We start from the raw sequence: 18,095 nt of genomic DNA on the forward strand, positions 1-18,095 counted from the left end.
GTGCCACTACACTTGCCATCGCCAATAGCACAGGGACGCAGCGTCAACTCACCGCCGCTCATCACCGCTCCACCTCAGCAGGACGTTTTCACACTTGTAAAGACAATGACATCTTTTTCAGATGAAGCTCCCAGATGGACTCTTCCACTGGGGTTTGCTCTCCTTGGTAGTAAAAATATCACCATAACAACGGACACGCAGAGACCTCGGAGGTCACAGATCGCTTCTCCTGTGCATGGAGGGATAAAGATAAGATACACAAAAATCACAAGCCAGAACTCAGTCCCTCAATTCAATCAAAGCGAACCAACTTCATGAGACAATATTAATATTGAGCTCACTAATCAATTAAATTGGCCCTCAACTAGCCCCGCCCCCAGCTTCCCAGCTGCTCTGTCTCAGTCGCCCGCTGAGGCTTCAGCTTCTGCCTTTAATGGGATTTGGTTGTTGAGTCCCTTTAACAGCCTGAATAAATCCTTCTCACGTTCTGGGTCTTCTGTCTGAGGTCCCTTCTTTGGTTTTCTAAAACAGACGGTACTTCTCCTGGGAGAGACGTTAGCAACAATGGGAAAACTATGCTTGTTCTAAAAGCAAGCTTGGTAACCGTAACTAAGGGGCCTTAGCCAAGGGTCAATTGAAGTTTGATTTTGCGGCCTAAACACAACATTTCTTCTTCCTCTGCATCCCCAATAACCTCTCTCTCCAGGGCTAGATGATAACGCGGCGGCCCCAGGTGGGTCCCTCCAGTCAATCAGGTGACACCTCAGACATTCTTGGCATTTTTTTTCATTGTGACAAGTTACATTTGATTTTACAGAAAGTGACAGTGATAAATCAGGTGGTGCATCACAGCAAGGCAAGAACAAAATGCACTGAGACAGTTTCCTGGAATAAATGAGGCACTCAAACATTACAAGTGATTGGACAGTGAGGTCGGAGCTGCTCAGGGTTCCGCGCACACTTGTGTCCTCCTCTCTGGTCCCACAGGAAATCCTGCAAAGGACAGTTGCAAGATTCTGGGAAGGATTCAACTTCCAATGGGAATTCACCAGAATAAACCGGGCTAATTTACACCCACCTTTTACCATGTTGTGCAAAGGCATTAATATAAACATTAAGAATTCTGATGAGCAAATTAGCATGCAAACATTTTGGATTTTAAAAATGTTAGAAACATTCAGTATGAATGTGGCCCTGTAGGACGCCCAACTCAGCTGACTGGTCAGAGTCCCGGGGTCAACAGACAGTGAGGCAGCTTCCAAATCCCTGCAATGGCATACAAGACGCTCCCAGTCTGCGCATGATGGAAGAGCGCACAGCACGCAGCCAGGAGTCAGGACCACCAGAATGTCCAGTTCATTTATCTTCATGCACATCAATTTCCATGGACGGTCTGGAAAAAAACATTCCCGTATTCCCGAGCTTTAACTCCCATGGACATTTTCCATAATGTTTTCTGAAACTGACGAAGGACTTTTGTGCCCTGCTGCAGCAGTGACAGGCTGCTAACACTCAAGTCATCCACTCAGATGCAGAATGCACACTGGAGTGAGCAGCAAGCTACTTCTGACCTCAGATCAATTAACAGAAAACTGGAGGAAGCCCAGGCTCAAGTGTACATGACGTCTTCATCATCAGGATCTCTGTAGTGATGCTAAGCGGGTTCTCAGGTGAGAATCACGCACATCTAAATGGACCAATCAAAAACAAGCAGTTTGAGAGCCAAGCCAATGACAGTGACCTGTCTGGACTGGTGCCGGTTGGCTGTTTCAACGAGGCTCATAGAGTGCCGCAGGGATGAGGCCTTTTTGTAGTTCCACAGGAAATGTCAGGAATGAGGTGCTTTTGTAGTCCAACAGGATGTTAGCATATGGTTGTGGTGATTGCATCAGTAAATCAGCTCTGGTGAACAGAAGTTGATGATCTTCCAGGTTTAGTTCATCAAGATCATCTTCACTAATGAACCCTCTGATGATGCTGGAAGCCTGGATGCTACGTTAGCAGTGCTAAGCTAACATTAGCCTATGGAGGAGCTACACCAGGGTCACATGACTTCAAGGTCACACCACTAAGCTTCAAGCTTCTTGTGTTTCCCCTGATGACCTTTAATGACCTCTATAGGCTCCTCTAGACTCTTGTTAGCAACCCAGGTTCTTAAGACTCCACCACTCCAACAGCCCTGTGTTTACTGGTGGATCTGATGTAGAACTGAACCTCCACCATCCACCGGTCTGGTGTTTACTGGTGGATCTGATGTAGAACTGGACCTCCACCATCCACCGGTCTGGTGTTTACTGGTGGATCTGATGTAGAACTGAACCTCCACCATCCACCGGTCTGGTGTTTACTGGTGGATCTGGTGTAGAACTGAACCTCCACCATCCACCGGTCTGGTGTTTACTGGTGGATCTGATGTAGAACTGAACCTCCACCATCCACCAGTCTGGTGTTTACTGGTGGATCTGATGTAGAACTGAACCTCCACCATCCACCGGTCTGGTGTTTACTGGTGGATCTGGTGTAGAACTGAACCTCCACCATCCACCGGTCTGGTGTTTACTGGCGGATCTGGTGTAGAACTGAACCTCCACCATCCACCGGTCTGGTGTTTACTGGTGGATCTGATGTAGACCTGAACCTCCACCATCCACCAGTCTGGTGTTTACTGGTGAATCTGATGTAGAACTGAACCTCCGTCTGGTGTTTATGTTCTATGAACGAAATTGGAATTTTTTTGTTGCCCTCATCAGATATTTATATCATATTTTTACAAATCGTTACTAACCCGTACCGACCAATGTGGAGAATATCTCTATGAAACAAGCTCATGTGAATATCCTGACAAACAGATTACACAATGTGAATTTGGAAAAGTGATTTTTTTTCTTTATTTCCAAAACATTTGGAAAAGTGCGTAAATCATATTAATGCAACAACAGATAATAAAGAAGAGACTGGAGCAAATCTGGGTCAACACAAATTGAACTGTACCGGTTCATCAAAAATGACCAATATCTGCCAATTCTGACGCCGTCCTGAGACAAGGGTGCGTCTGAGTATTTACTGACATTTTTTATGATGTAGAACAAAATGTTAAAACATCCCAAGCTGGTGAGAACCACAAAGTGTCACTGAGTTGGAGCCGAGAGACTATGCTAACTCCATAGCTTTAGCACTCATTCCTGCGCCACTCTATTGCGTATACTTTATATACGTGTATACACACACACACACACACACACGTGTAAATGCCAGAAAATCAGGGCAAGCAGTCTCTGACAACCTCTCACACCACCAGCGATGTTTTGTAACCATCACCCTTCAACTGTCTCCCTAGATGAGTGATCAGCGGGGCCTGACGGAACTTTGATGGTGAACTAGAGTTCATCAACCGGTCAAGAGAGGAAGGCACTGAAGACAAGAGTCTGAGTCGCTGCAGCATCGGTCTCAGCACAGAACATGAAGAGCAGGTACAACCTAGATTTGCATTTCATGAGGCAAAAAGCTGGTGAGCTTTGATGTGGAGAGTCAGTCTCCTGTGGTGCTGGACACTATCTGTTCTGGGTGTCCGAGGCCTCCTCAGAGGGTGTGTCCAGGACAGGATTGACAAACCCTTCAAATTCAGCGTCTACGTGGTCCTCTGGGTGAGTACTCACAAAATCATTCTCCCACTCCAGTGCATTGGAGTCCTCGGAGGCTGAGGTCGGACCGCTGTGCATTTGTTTGCTGGCGGGCCTCAGGGCCGCACGGAGGATGTCCTCCTCCGTCCGAGACCTCTCCCAGGCTGGAAGACCTCGGTTGATTCCTAGAACGAGACGGCACCGCGGCAGTGTTTCAGGAGAGGAACGCTACTCCCCGCAAGAAAAGAACCCTCTTTGCTACTGACAGCTTTCTGAGCCCTCCAAACCATCAAGCCTCACCTTCCTCATCCTCCCACTCGAGATCCAGGGACGTCCCGTCTTCATTGGTGGAGCGGGTCTTGGTGGTGAAGTCCCAGCTGCTCTCTGTGTTTGGAGTCACCACGTTTGTGTCTGAGGGCAGACCTGGAAGAGCACAGACCATCCGCACACAGACGGTATCAAACTCTGGGCTTCAGCTCGACTTGACAAGCACAGACGCTACACAAAGGTTGTTGGAGATGCAATGATCAGAGCTGGTTGACTCACGGGTGCTCCTGAAAGCTTCAGACTGGGCTTTCACGTTCTGGAGGTAGATGGCGAAACCCTCCCCGGAGGTTTGTCTGAAACAGGCCAGGAAGACAATGACCTGTAGAACATTTGCTCACTCATGGAGAAACCAAGTCGCTGAAGAAGGATGCAGCTGTGGCTGGACAGGAGCAGAGAGGAGCTGTGTCAGCTGCACTACCGCTGCCTCCTACTGAGACCGAGAGCTTCTGGTAGAACACGCAAGCTTCATGTGCTTCAACATCCATCCTACACCACATCTCTGATGCTTCTGTGCAGAACCGAGTCGCCTGGAGCCCTGCAGTGCCTTCACATGGTAGAGAAAGCAATATTTCTTTGAAATACAGGTAAACTCACGACTCCAGCTGAACTCGTATGCAGTGAGACCAACACACCGAAAGGATGTGACTGGGGGTCGATCTTCTCAGGCGTCTGCAAACTTTAATCAGCCTGGCGTTCTACATGGGGGGCGTGGCATCGTAGCAGCACTGTACAGAAACCTCATGAAATTCTGGACCAACGAGGACTTAAAGTCCACTGTCTCAGTTGAAGAGCCGGCTGAAATTAAGCCTGCCGTAGGTGCGGCCTGGGGAAGAGAGCGTGACGGCGGCCAGCCAAGCAGGAAAATAGCGCCACCTACTGACTCACGCTGGACATGGACTGACTTCTCTCATTCTCTCCCTGGTTTTTGTAGACGAAAACAACAACAGTAGACATGCACGCACACACACAGACACACACAACTCACCTGCTTTGCCGGGTCTCTCCGCCGTCTGCTTTGCCGCGTGCCCCGTGGGTCGGCAGCTGCACACAGATGCAGCACAGGTCAAATCAAGCTGCTCTCTAGCAAATATGTGCTCGGCTCAATCGGACACAAACAAAGCAACGTCAGAGCCGTGGTGGAATGTGGAGTGATAAAGAACAAGGCAATCTGGTTCTGGTTGAGGGGACTACCCAAAGAACTAGTCTGCGCTCTTGTGACCTTCCTGCTTCGTCTACCGCTATTACATCCTGAACCGTCCATCTGCTCCACGCCTGCTAGCACAAGCATAGCCCCAAGGAAGGTCCTGCACCCACTGAGGGCTATGTGACATTCATACTAGTGGCTAAGACACAACTACCATTTCTCTTGCAGGACAACAAGTTGATGAGGACAAAAACAAGACATGATGGAGTGATATCTGGCCACAGAGGACTTGAGGATGCTGGGCAGCCTCTGCACCTGCTGGCCAGGTCTGAGGACTCGTTGTTTCGAGCAGTAAGGTAAACTGGCAGAAGGGAGGAGCGCTCAGTGTCGCCTCACCTCCTTCAATTTTCGTTCACGAGCCAGCCTGGCAGCCTCACGCTGGGCGGCATTTCTAGCCTCCTCTTCTAGCCTTAACTTCTCCTCTTGTTCCTCTAACTGAGCAGAAATAACACAAATGAAACAAAAGACAAAACAGAAAATTACTTAAACAGAAAAAACAATGCAGCAAATGAAAAATGAGCAAAAGTAAGTTTAAAACAAAATAACGGGGGCTGAATCTCTGTCCCGGCGACATCGTCCTCTTACCTCAGCTTGGAGCTTCTGGTCTATCAGGACCTGCTGGTCCGAGATGGCGGCGTAGCGGTGCTCTCTGAGGTGACCCATCTCATCTTCACTAATGGGCCTGAACAAAGAAGAACACAACAAAACTTGTCTAGGGGGCAAACAGCTAGTCACATGATCAGTTAAGCTCCTTTCACACTGCACCAAAAACACGGGTGAACTCTGAAAGGGTCGACTCTGCATTTCGACCCGTGTCCACCGACCCTCCAAGCGACCCGGGTGTTTAGCGGCTTTGCTCGCCTCGCCTGCAGTGAGAAAAAGGCAACCCGCGTTGTCTCAAGTTTCCAGCGACCTTCCTGTTGCATTCTGATTTTGTCACTGAGCCGCCTGTCAGGCTGTCATTGTGGAAGCTCCGGAAAAATTTTTTTAAAAATGGGGCTGTGAGAGCTGCTGACTCATGTCTCAATAAAGTTTGGGCCTCTGCCATGACATCAGTCTCCTGTTGATGTCCCCAGACGCCACTCCACTCCTGTTGTTCTAACAGTTCCATGAGGATGATCTCAGGTGAGTTCATCTCTGCTGGGGAACTCCCACCAACCGGGAACCCTGACGTGAACTGAGCAGGCGCCACCGAGTTGACAAACAACTTGTACCGCCATCTTCACATCACAACCGTATGGGACACCCCGGCGCACTTTTATGTGTCATGAGGATGTTGTCAGCGCGATGACGTACGAGAGAGAAAAACACAGGCACGCAGCCTCACAGCGGGAGCTCAGACCCGCGTCTGCTGGAAGCCTGAATGCGCCCTGATGCCGAGCAAACGCGGGTACAAAAACCTGCTTTGACCCGCATGTTTCAGTGTGAAAGGGTTACAACAGTCACCTACAACTCCTCTTACCTGGGGCAGGGCAGCGGGCTCTCAGCCTGCAAGACACAAACAAGAATGAAGCTCAGCACAACACACCTGGTTGCTCCGCCCACACACAGAGGACTGCCTCATCAGACATGCTGCTACGCACACTCACACAAACACTCGCACAAAAACACACACACCTAAACTGAGAGCTTATATCAGCCTGGGTCTCACTCACCTCATCGCTTTCTACCAGATTCTCAAACTGCAAACAGAAACAAACAAATCACTCAGGATGGCATCACACTGAGCTCACGACCACGCACAGCCAACAACACAAACACTTCATCTACAGCACAGGTGTCAAAGTGGTCCAGTAAAGGGCCGTGTGGCTGCAGGTTCTCATTCCAACCCAGCAAAAGCAACACCTGATCCAACTTAAATCAATCAAGCTGCCTCCCCCTCAGCTCATTGGTTGGATCAGGTGTTGCTTTTGCTGGGTTGGAATGAGAACCTGCAGCCACACGGCCCTTAACTGGACCACTTTGACACCCCTGATCTACGGCGTGCGGAGAGCGGTCTGAATACACGAGAGTCCGGATCCGGCAGACGTGGGGCATGCTAGTTTGGGCCACTGATGCTGACACGAAAGGCTAAATGGTTACCGAGTCATTTCCTGTCAGCTGCACGTACCTCGATGGTGTAATGCTCCCCCGTGGTGCTGCTGCGGAAGTACTTGGACCTGATGATGAGGAGAACATGGAGAACCGCTTTAGAAATGAAATATCCTCATCTCTGGAAAGAACTACATCCACTGTCAAACTAGCCAGGAGTATAATTAAGTGTACGCCAGCCTGAATGTACTTCATAGGTACTTTGTTGGGTAAGGTATGGCAGTTTTCAGGTGAACTGTTCAGGTATTTTTTCTTTGGTGGTTTTCTGTTCGTGTACTGGTTTATGAAGTTGGTGTCCTACACAAGGGAGGGGTGAAGAAATGTGTGACGGAACCAACAACCGTCAACGTGCTGCACAACAGAAACTCACCTTCAATGAGGCTAAACAGGGCCAAGACCTTTCAAGACCATCTGACGGAATGACCTTTGACCCTGAGCTCACCCAGTCATGCTACCAGTACTTGGCTCTAGAATTCCGTCAGTTTTAATCATGTGTACGACGGGGCAAGGACCTCAGCCTCGCTGTTCCATCTCTCCTCATATCACTATACTAATAATCGCCAAAATAAGTGTTTAGTTTAAAGTCACGGCTCCCAGGGGAGATGCACCTGTGGCCGCAGAGCTGCAACGTGCCTCTGCTGCGCCTCTGTCCAGATTTAAAGAGAATTTTGACTTTTAAAATGTGTCAATTTATCTTTTCACAAACCCAGCAAAACCAGTTACGCTGGGACATCAGAAAGCCAGAACTGGTGACGTGTTGGTCTTCAATGACCCGGCTCCTGTAACCCTCCACGCACGTGCCGCCACCGGCTGGAGTCACTCCTCAGGGCTTTGTCACATGGTGTGAGCAGAATCACCGGGAGCTGAACGTGGCAAAGACAAGGGAGCGGGTCGAGGACCTGAGGAGGACCAAGGCACCAGTGACCCCTGTTTCCATCCAGGGGTCGGTGTGGAAATTGTGGAGGACTACAAGTACCTGGGAGTCCACATAATCATTATTATTTACTCTACTTGTTTATTTACTCTACGTGTTTATTTACTCTACTTATTTACTCTACGTGTTTATTTACTCTACATGTTTATGTACTCTACGTGTTTATTTACTCTACATGTTTATGTACTCTACGTGTTTATTTACTCTACATGTTTATGTACTCTACGTGTTTATTTACTCTACATGTTTATCTACTCTAGATGTTTATTTACTCTACATGTTTATCTACTCTAGATATTTATTTACTCTACATGTTGATCTACTCTAGATATTTATTTACTCTACATGTTTATCTACTCTAGATGTTTATTTACTCTACATGTTTATCTACTCTAGATATTTATTTACTCTAGATATTTATTTACTCTACATGTTTATCTACTCTAGATGTTTATTTACTCTACATGTTTATCTACTCTAGATGTTTATTTACTCTACATGTTTATCTACTCTAGATATTTATTTACTCCAGGTGTTTATCTACTCTAGGTGTTTATCTATTCTAGATATTTATTTACTCAGGATGTTTATCTACACTAGATGTTTATCTATTCTAGATATTTATTTACTCAAGATGTTTATCTACTCTAGATGTTTATTTACTCTACATATTTATTTACTCTAGGTGTTTATTTACTCTAAATGTTTATTTACTCTACGTGTTTATCTACTCTAGATATTTATTTACTCTAAATGTTTATTTACTCTACGTGTTTATCTACTCTAGATATTTATTTACTCTACGTGTTTATTTACTCTAGATGTTTATTTACTCTAGATATTTATTTACTCTACATGTTTATTTACTCTACGTGTTTATGTACTCTAGATATTTATTTACTCTACGTGTTTATCTACTCTAGATGTTTATTTACTCTAGATATTTATTTACTCTACGTGTTTATCTACTCCAGATATTTATTTACTCTACGTGTTTATCTACTCTACGTGTTTATCTACTCTACGTGTTTATCTACTCTAGATATTTATTTACTCTACATGTTTATCTACTCTAGATATTTATCTACTCTATTTATTTACTCTACATGTTTATCTACTCTAGATATTTATTTACTCTACATGTTTATTTACTCTACGTGTTTATGTACTCTAGATATTTAATTACTCGACGTGTTTATTTACTCTACATGTTTATTTACTCTACATGTTTATCTACTCTAGATATTTATTTACTCTACATGTTTATCTACTCTAGATATTTATCTACTCTACATGTTTATCTACTCTAGATATTTATCTGCTCTACATGTTTATCTACTCTAGATATTTATTTACTCTACGTGTTTATGTACTCTAGATATTTAATTACTCTACGTGTTTATGTACTCTAGATATTTATCTACTCTAGATATTTATTTACTCTACATGTTTATCTACTCTAGATATTTATCTACTCTAGATATTTATTTACTCTACATGTTTATCTACTCTAGATATTTATCTACTCTACATGTTTATCTACTCTAGATATTTATCTACTCTAGATATTTATTTACTCTTCATGTTTATCTACTCTAGATATTTATTTACTCTACATGTTTATCTACTCTAGATATTTATCTACTCTAGATGTTTATTTACTCTACATGTTTATCTACTCTCGATGTTTATTTACTCTACATGTTTATCTACTCTAGATATTTATCTACTCTAGATATTTATTTACTCTACATGTTTATCTACTCTAGATATTTATCTACTCTAGATATTTATTTACTCTACATGTTTATCTACTCTAGATGTTTATTTACTCTACATGTTTATCTACTCTAGATGTTTATTTACTCTAGATATTTATTTACTCTACATGTTTATTTACTCTACGTGTTTATGTACTCTAGATATTTATTTACTCTACGTGTTTATCTACTCTAGATGTTTATTTACTCTAGATATTTATTTACTCTACGTGTTTATCTACTCCAGATATTTATTTACTCTACGTGTTTATCTACTCTACGTGTTTATCTACTCTACGTGTTTATCTACTCTACGTGTTTATCTACTCTACATGTTTATTTACTCTAGATATTTATTTACTCTACATGTTTATCTACTCTAGATATTTATCTACTCTATTTATTTACTCTACATGTTTATCTACTCTAGATATTTATTTACTCTACATGTTTATTTACTCTACGTGTTTATGTACTCTAGATATTTAATTACTCGACGTGTTTATCTACTCTAGATATTTACTTACTCTACGTGTTTATTTACTCTAGATATTTATTTACTCTACGTGTTTATCTACTCTACATGTTTATTTACTCTACATGTTTATCTACTCTAGATATTTATTTACTCTACATGTTTATCTACTCTAGATATTTATCTACTCTACATGTTTATCTACTCTAGATATTTATCTACTCTACATGTTTATCTACTCTAGATATTTATTTACTCTACGTGTTTATGTACTCTAGATATTTAATTACTCTACGTGTTTATGTACTCTAGATATTTATCTACTCTAGATATTTATTTACTCTACATGTTTATCTACTCTAGATATTTATCTACTCTAGATATTTATTTACTCTACATGTTTATCTACTCTAGATATTTATCTACTCTAGATATTTATCTACTCTAGATATTTATCTACTCTAGATATTTATCTACTCTACATGTTTATCTACTCTAGATATTTATCTACTCTAGATATTTATTTACTCTACATGTTTATCTACTCTAGATATTTATTTACTCTACATGTTTATCTACTCTAGATATTTATCTACTCTAGATGTTTATTTACTCTACATGTTTATCTACTCTAGATGTTTATTTACTCTACATGTTTATCTACTCTAGATATTTATCTACTCTAGATATTTATTTACTCTACATGTTTATCTACTCTAGATATTTATCTACTCTAGATATTTATCTACTCTAGATATTTATTTACTCTACATGTTTATCTACTCTAGATGTTTATTTACTCTACATGTTTATCTACTCTAGATATTTATTTACTCTAGATATTTATTTACTCTACATGTTTATCTACTCTGGATATTTATTTACTCTACATGTTTATCTACTCTAGATATTTATTTACTCTACATGTTTATCTACTCTAGATATTTATCTACTCTAGATATTTATCTACTCTAGATGTTTATTTACTCTACATGTTTATCTACTCTAGATGTTTATTTACTCTACATGTTTATCTACTCTAGATATTTATTTACTCTACATGTTTATCTACTCCAGATATTTATCTACTCTAGATATTTATCTACTCTAGATATTTATTTACTCTACATGTTTATCTACTCTAGATGTTTATTTACTCTACATGTTTATCTACTCTAGATATTTATTTACTCTAGATATTTATTTACTCTACATGTTTATTTACTCTACGTGTTTATGTACTCTAGATATTTATTTACTCTACGTGTTTATCTACTCTAGATGTTTATTTACTCTAGATATTTATTTACTCTACGTGTTTATCTACTCCAGATATTTATTTACTCTACTTGTTTATCTACTCTACGTGTTTATCTACTCTACGTGTTTATCTACTCTACGTGTTTATCTACTCTACATGTTTATTTACTCTAGATATTTATTTACTCTACATGTTTATCTACTCTAGATATTTATCTACTCTATTTATTTACTCTACATGTTTATCTACTCTAGATATTTATTTACTCTACATGTTTATTTACTCTACGTGTTTATGTACTCTAGATATTTAATTACTCGACGTGTTTATCTACTCTACGTGTTTATCTACTCTACGTGTTTATCTACTCTACATGTTTATTTACTCTAGATATTTATTTACTCTACATGTTTATCTACTCTAGATATTTATCTACTCTATTTATTTACTCTACATGTTTATTTACTCTACGTGTTTATTTACTCTAGATATTTATTTACTCTACATGTTTATCTACTCGACATGTTTATTTACTCTACATGTTTATCTACTCTAGATATTTATTTACTCTACATGTTTATCTACTCTAGATATTTATCTACTCTACATGTTTATCTACTCTAGATATTTATCTACTCTACATGTTTATCTACTCTAGATATTTATTTACTCTACGTGTTTATGTACTCTAGATATTTAATTACTCTACGTGTTTATGTACTCTAGATATTTATCTACTCTAGATATTTATTTACTCTACATGTTTATCTACTCTAGATATTTATCTACTCTAGATATTTATTTACTCTACATGTTTATCTACTCTAGATATTTATCTACTCTAGATATTTATCTACTCTACATGTTTATCTACTCTAGATATTTATCTACTCTAGATATTTATTTACTCTACATGTTTATCTACTCTAGATATTTATTTACTCTACATGTTTATCTACTCTAGATATTTATCTACTCTAGATGTTTATTTACTCTACATGTTTATCTACTCTAGATGTTTATTTACTCTACATGTTTATCTACTCTAGATATTTATCTACTCTAGATATTTATTTACTCTATATATTTATCTACTCTAGATATTTATTTACTCTACATGTTTATCTACTCTAGATGTTTATTTACTCTACATGTTTATCTACTCTAGATATTTATTTACTCTAGATATTTATTTACTCTACATGTTTATCTACTCTAGATATTTATTTACTCTACATGTTTATCTACTCTAGATGTTTATTTACTCTACATGTTTATCTACTCTAGATGTTTATTTACTCTACATGTTTATCTACTCTACATATTTATTTACTCCAGGTGTTTATCTACTCTAGGTGTTTATCTATTCTCGATATTTATTTACTCAGGATGTTTATCTACACTAGATGTTTATCTATTCTAGATATTTATTTACTCAAGATGTTTATCTACTCTAGATGTTTATTTACTCTACATATTTATTTACTCTAGGTGTTTATTTACTCTAAATGTTTATTTACTCTACGTGTTTATCTACTCTAGATATTTATTTACTCTACGTGTTTATTTACTCTAGATGTTTATTTACTCTAGATATTTATTTACTCTACATGTTTATTTACTCTACGTGTTTATGTACTCTAGATATTTATTTACTCTACGTGTTTATCTACTCTAGATGTTTATTTACTCTAGATATTTATTTACTCTACGTGTTTATCTACTCCAGATATTTATTTACTCTACGTGTTTATCTACTCTACGTGTTTATCTACTCTACGTGTTTATCTACTCTACATGTTTATTTACTCTAGATATTTATTTACTCTACATGTTTATCTACTCTAGATATTTATCTACTCTATTTATTCACTCTACATGTTTATCTACTCGATATTTATTTACTCTACATGTTTATTTACTCTACGTGTTTATGTACTCTAGATATTTAATTACTCGACGTGTTTATCTACTCTAGATATTTACTTACTCTACGTGTTTATTTACTCTAGATATTTATTTACTCTACATGTTTATCTACTCTACATGTTTATTTACTCTACATGTTTATCCACTCTAGATATTTATTTACTCTACATGTTTATCTACTCTAGATATTTATCTACTCTACATGTTTATCTACTCTAGATATTTATCTACTCTACATGTTTATCTACTCTAGATATTTATTTACTCTACGTGTTTATGTACTATAGATATTTAATTACTCTACGTGTTTATGTACTCTAGATATTTATCTACTCTAGATATTTATTTACTCTACATGTTTATCTACTCTAGATATTTATCTACTCTAGATATTTATTTACTCTAGATATTTATCTACTCTAGATATTTATCTACTCTACATGTTTATCTACTCTAGATATTTATCTACTCTAGATATTTATTTACTCTACATGTTTATCTACTCTAGATATTTATTTACTCTACATGTTTATCTACTCTAGATATTTATCTACTCTAGATGTTTATTTACTCTACATGTTTATCTACTCTAGATGTTTATTTACTCTACATGTTTATCTACTCTAGATATTTATCTACTCTAGATATTTATTTACTCTACATGTTTATCTACTCTAGATATTTATCTACTCTAGATATTTATCTACTCTAGATATTTATTTACTCGACATGTTTATCTACTCTAGATGTTTATTTACTCTACATGTTTATTTACTCTAAATGTTTATCTACTCTAGATATTTATCTACTCTAGATATTTATTTACTCTACATGTTTATCTACTCTAGATATTTATCTACTCTAGATATTTATTTACTCGACATGTTTATCTACTCTAGATGTTCATTTACTCTCGATGTTTATTTACTCTACATGTTTATCTACTCTAGATGTTTATTTACTCTACATGTTTATCTACTCTAGATATTTATCTACTCTAGATATTTATTTACTCTACATGTTTATCTACTCTAGATATTTATCTACTCTAGATATTTATTTACTCGACATGTTTATCTACTCTAGATGTTCATTTACTCTACATGTTTATTTACTCTACATGTTTATCTACTCTAGATGTTTATTTACTCTACATGTTTATCTACTCTACATGTTTATCTACTCTAGATGTTTATCTACTCTCGATGTTTATTTACTCTACATGTTTATCTACTCTACATGTTTATTTACTCTACATGTTTATCTACTCTACATGTTTATCTACTCTACATGTTTACCTACTCTACATGTTTATCTACTCTACATGTTTATCTACTCTACATGTTTACCTACTCTACATGTTTATCTACTCTACATGTTTATCTATTCTAGATATTTATTTACTCTACATGTTTATCTACTCTACATGTTTATCTACTCTACATGTTTATTTACTCTACATGTTTATTTACTCTACATGTTTATCTACTCTACATGTTTATTTACTCTACATGTTTATCTACTCTGGATATTTATTTACTCTACATGTTTATCTACTCTAGATATTTATCTACTCTAGATATTTATTTACTCTACATGTTTATCTACTCTAGATATTTATCTACTCTAGATATTTATTTACTCTACATGTTTATCTACTCTAGATATTTATCTACTCTAGATATTTATTTACTCTACATGTTTATCTACTCTAGATATTTATTTACTCTACACGTTTATCTACTCTCGATGTTTATTTACTCTACATGTTTATCTACTCTAGATGTTTATTTACTCTACATGTTTATCTACTCTAGATATTTATCTACTCTAGATATTTATTTACTCGACATGTTTATCTACTCTAGATGTTTATTTACTCTACATGTTTATCTACTCTAGATATTTATCTACTCTAGATATTTATTTACTCTACATGTTTATCTACTCTAGATATTTATCTACTCTAGATATTTATCTACTCTAGATATTTATTTACTCGACATGTTTATCTACTCTAGATGTTTATTTACTCTACATGTTTATTTACTCTAAATGTTTATCTACTCTAGATATTTATCTACTCTAGATATTTATTTACTCTACATGTTTATCTACTCTAGATATTTATCTACTCTAGATATTTATTTACTCGACATGTTTATCTACTCTAGATGTTCATTTACTCTCGATGTTTATTTACTCTACATGTTTATCTACTCTAGATGTTTATTTACTCTACATGTTTATCTACTCTAGATATTTATCTACTCTAGATATTTATTTACTCTACATGTTTATCTACTCTAGATATTTATCTACTCTAGATATTTATTTACTCGACATGTTTATCTACTCTAGATGTTCATTTACTCTACATGTTTATTTACTCTACATGTTTATCTACTCTAGATGTTTATTTACTCTACATGTTTATCTACTCTACATGTTTATCTACTCTAGATGTTTATCTACTCTCGATGTTTATTTACTCTACATGTTTATCTACTCTACATGTTTATTTACTCTACATGTTTATCTACTCTACATGTTTATCTACTCTACATGTTTACCTACTCTACATGTTTATCTACTCTACATGTTTATCTACTCTACATGTTTACCTACTCTACATGTTTATCTACTCTACATGTTTATCTATTCTAGATATTTATTTACTCTACATGTTTATCTACTCTACATGTTTATCTACTCTACATGTTTATTTACTCTACATGTTTATTTACTCTACATGTTTATCTACTCTACATGTTTATTTACTCTACATGTTTATCTACTCTGGATATTTATTTACTCTACATGTTTATCTACTCTAGATATTTATCTACTCTAGATATTTATTTACTCTACATGTTTATCTACTCTAGATATTTATCTACTCTAGATATTTATTTACTCTACATGTTTATCTACTCTAGATATTTATCTACTCTAGATATTTATTTACTCTACATGTTTATCTACTCTAGATATTTATTTACTCTACACGTTTATCTACTCTCGATGTTTATTTACTCTACATGTTTATCTACTCTAGATGTTTATTTACTCTACATGTTTATCTACTCTAGATATTTATCTACTCTAGATATTTATTTACTCGACATGTTTATCTACTCTAGATGTTTATTTACTCTACATGTTTATCTACTCTAGATATTTATCTACTCTAGATATTTATTTACTCTACATGTTTATCTACTCTTCATGTTTATTTACTCTACATGTTTATCTACTCTAGATGTTTATCTACTCTACATGTTTAGGGAGAAACTGACTCAATTACCCCATGGAGATCAAAAAAGTGTTCTGATTCTGATAGGCGTCACCATTAATGTTCCCAGCTGACGTCACGTGCTCCTGAATCCATGATTCCAGGTCTTGTAGCGCGCGGTAGCCTGAGTAGAATCTTGGTAGAAGACTCTCTCCCGTCATAATGTTACACCTTTATTCTGTTTGTTGCAGGACACATCCCCACGTGATCGAGGGGTCACAGGACATGGAATCCCGACCGAGCTGCAGCTGGGGTGGGGGCACTTGCACATGGAGAGGAAGTTCTCCAGCAAGCGCTCCCTGATCAGCAGCTGCCAGCTTGGTCACAAGGGTGACGCAACAGCCAGTAAATGACGTCGGAACCGTACAGCTGAGACCACAGCATCGCTGTTGATTCTCAGACGTGGAGTAGATGGTTTACCTACGCGAGTAGTGATAAACCAGGGCTGCAGGTCTCCCGGAGCCTAGGTCTAGGTCTAGGTCCAGGTCCAGGTCCTGCCAGTCCCCCACGCCAGTGCCCAGTGACTGAACCCGCCACAGCGCTAGCTAGCAGGTCCCGGTCCTGACAGGTGACAGCTGGGGTGGGGTCCAGGTCCCAGCTGCGGGTTTGGACCCCACACAACGGGACTGCCCCTGCCAGCTGCCCGGCTCAAGCAAGGAGCCGACAAGACCATTCCGACCAGACACCGGGGGGCAGACGTTAGCCGAGACCGGCAGGCTGGCGTGGGAGCTACTTCCATGCTAGTTAGCGTGCTAGCGGAACTGCTGTCGACTCACCCGCCTCCTCTCTGGATCCTGCTGGCTTCCCTCCGGAAGAGCCCGACACATTGAGCCCAGCAGTTACCCATTGCATGGTCGGGGAGGACGCTTATCCAGCCGGCGAGCGAGCACTGTCCGGCGGCTGCAGCTGGCTACATCCCCCGGCGAGTCCTCGGCAGCCAGCAAACTTCCTTCCTCGTCCTGCTCCCCCTCCTCCGGCCGCCAGACAGAGCCTCTGCGCCGCCCCCTGCTGGTATCTTCTTGCTACTAGTCCTCAAAAATGTGACTGCTGCAGAAAAGTTCATCGAAGAAAAATCAAGTAAAAGTCGTTGTGGGAGACAGTTTGACAATCACAAAGATGACTTCTTGCAATGATAGTCAGATGTTGAACTGGCGTGGTGCATGATGGGGCAATGATGCAGATTAAATGTACAAATCAAC

At 38.5% G+C, this 18,095-nt stretch overlaps 1 protein-coding gene across 3 annotated transcripts; it reads right to left on the minus strand.

The window, feature by feature from the left end:
• Nucleotides 1–794: 794 nt before the first annotated feature.
• Nucleotides 795–17,894, minus strand: ap1ar (adaptor related protein complex 1 associated regulatory protein). 3 transcript variants are annotated; one of them, XM_086222892.1, is made up of 11 exons: nucleotides 17,673–17,894; nucleotides 7,262–7,310; nucleotides 6,807–6,833; nucleotides 6,614–6,639; nucleotides 5,737–5,833; nucleotides 5,488–5,586; nucleotides 4,933–4,988; nucleotides 4,167–4,240; nucleotides 3,921–4,043; nucleotides 3,657–3,805; nucleotides 795–993 (listed from the first exon to the last, which is right to left on the minus strand). In XM_086222892.1, the coding sequence occupies exons 1-11, from the start codon at nucleotides 17,741–17,743 to the stop codon at nucleotides 904–906; spliced, it is 861 nt and encodes a 286-aa protein (XP_086079018.1). In that variant the 5' UTR covers nucleotides 17,744–17,894; the 3' UTR covers nucleotides 795–903. The 3 variants fall into 3 exon arrangements, with proteins under 3 accessions (XP_086079018.1, XP_086079017.1, XP_086079020.1); XM_086222891.1 differs by lacking the exon at nucleotides 795–993 and having other exon boundaries at nucleotides 1,023–3,805; nucleotides 17,673–17,893; XM_086222894.1 differs by lacking the exons at nucleotides 795–993; nucleotides 5,488–5,586 and having other exon boundaries at nucleotides 1,023–3,805.
• Between the last annotated feature and the right edge of the window lie 201 nt (nucleotides 17,895–18,095).

Source organism: Aulostomus chinensis, chromosome 13 (assembly GCF_037954235.1).
Source record: "Aulostomus chinensis isolate RoL2024-O1b breed Wild chromosome 13, RoL_Achi_v1.0, whole genome shotgun sequence".
In the NCBI taxonomy this organism is placed as follows: Eukaryota; Metazoa; Chordata; class Actinopteri; order Syngnathiformes; family Aulostomidae; genus Aulostomus; species Aulostomus chinensis.

What these genes read in the sequence shown, in the direction of transcription:
- ap1ar (XM_086222891.1), bottom strand. Translation starts at nt 17,743, where the DNA reads ATGGGTAACTGCTGGGCTCAATGTGTCGGGCTCTTCCGGAGGGAAGCC. An exon ending in GGAGAGACCCGGCAAAGCAG is followed by an intron (nt 4,241 to 4,932) that starts GTGAGTTGTGTG and finishes GGCCTGTTTCAG; the next exon opens with ACAAACCTCCGGGGAGGGTT. An exon ending in TGAAGCTTTCAGGAGCACCC is followed by an intron (nt 4,044 to 4,166) that starts GTGAGTCAACCA and finishes GTGCTCTTCCAG; the next exon opens with GTCTGCCCTCAGACACAAAC.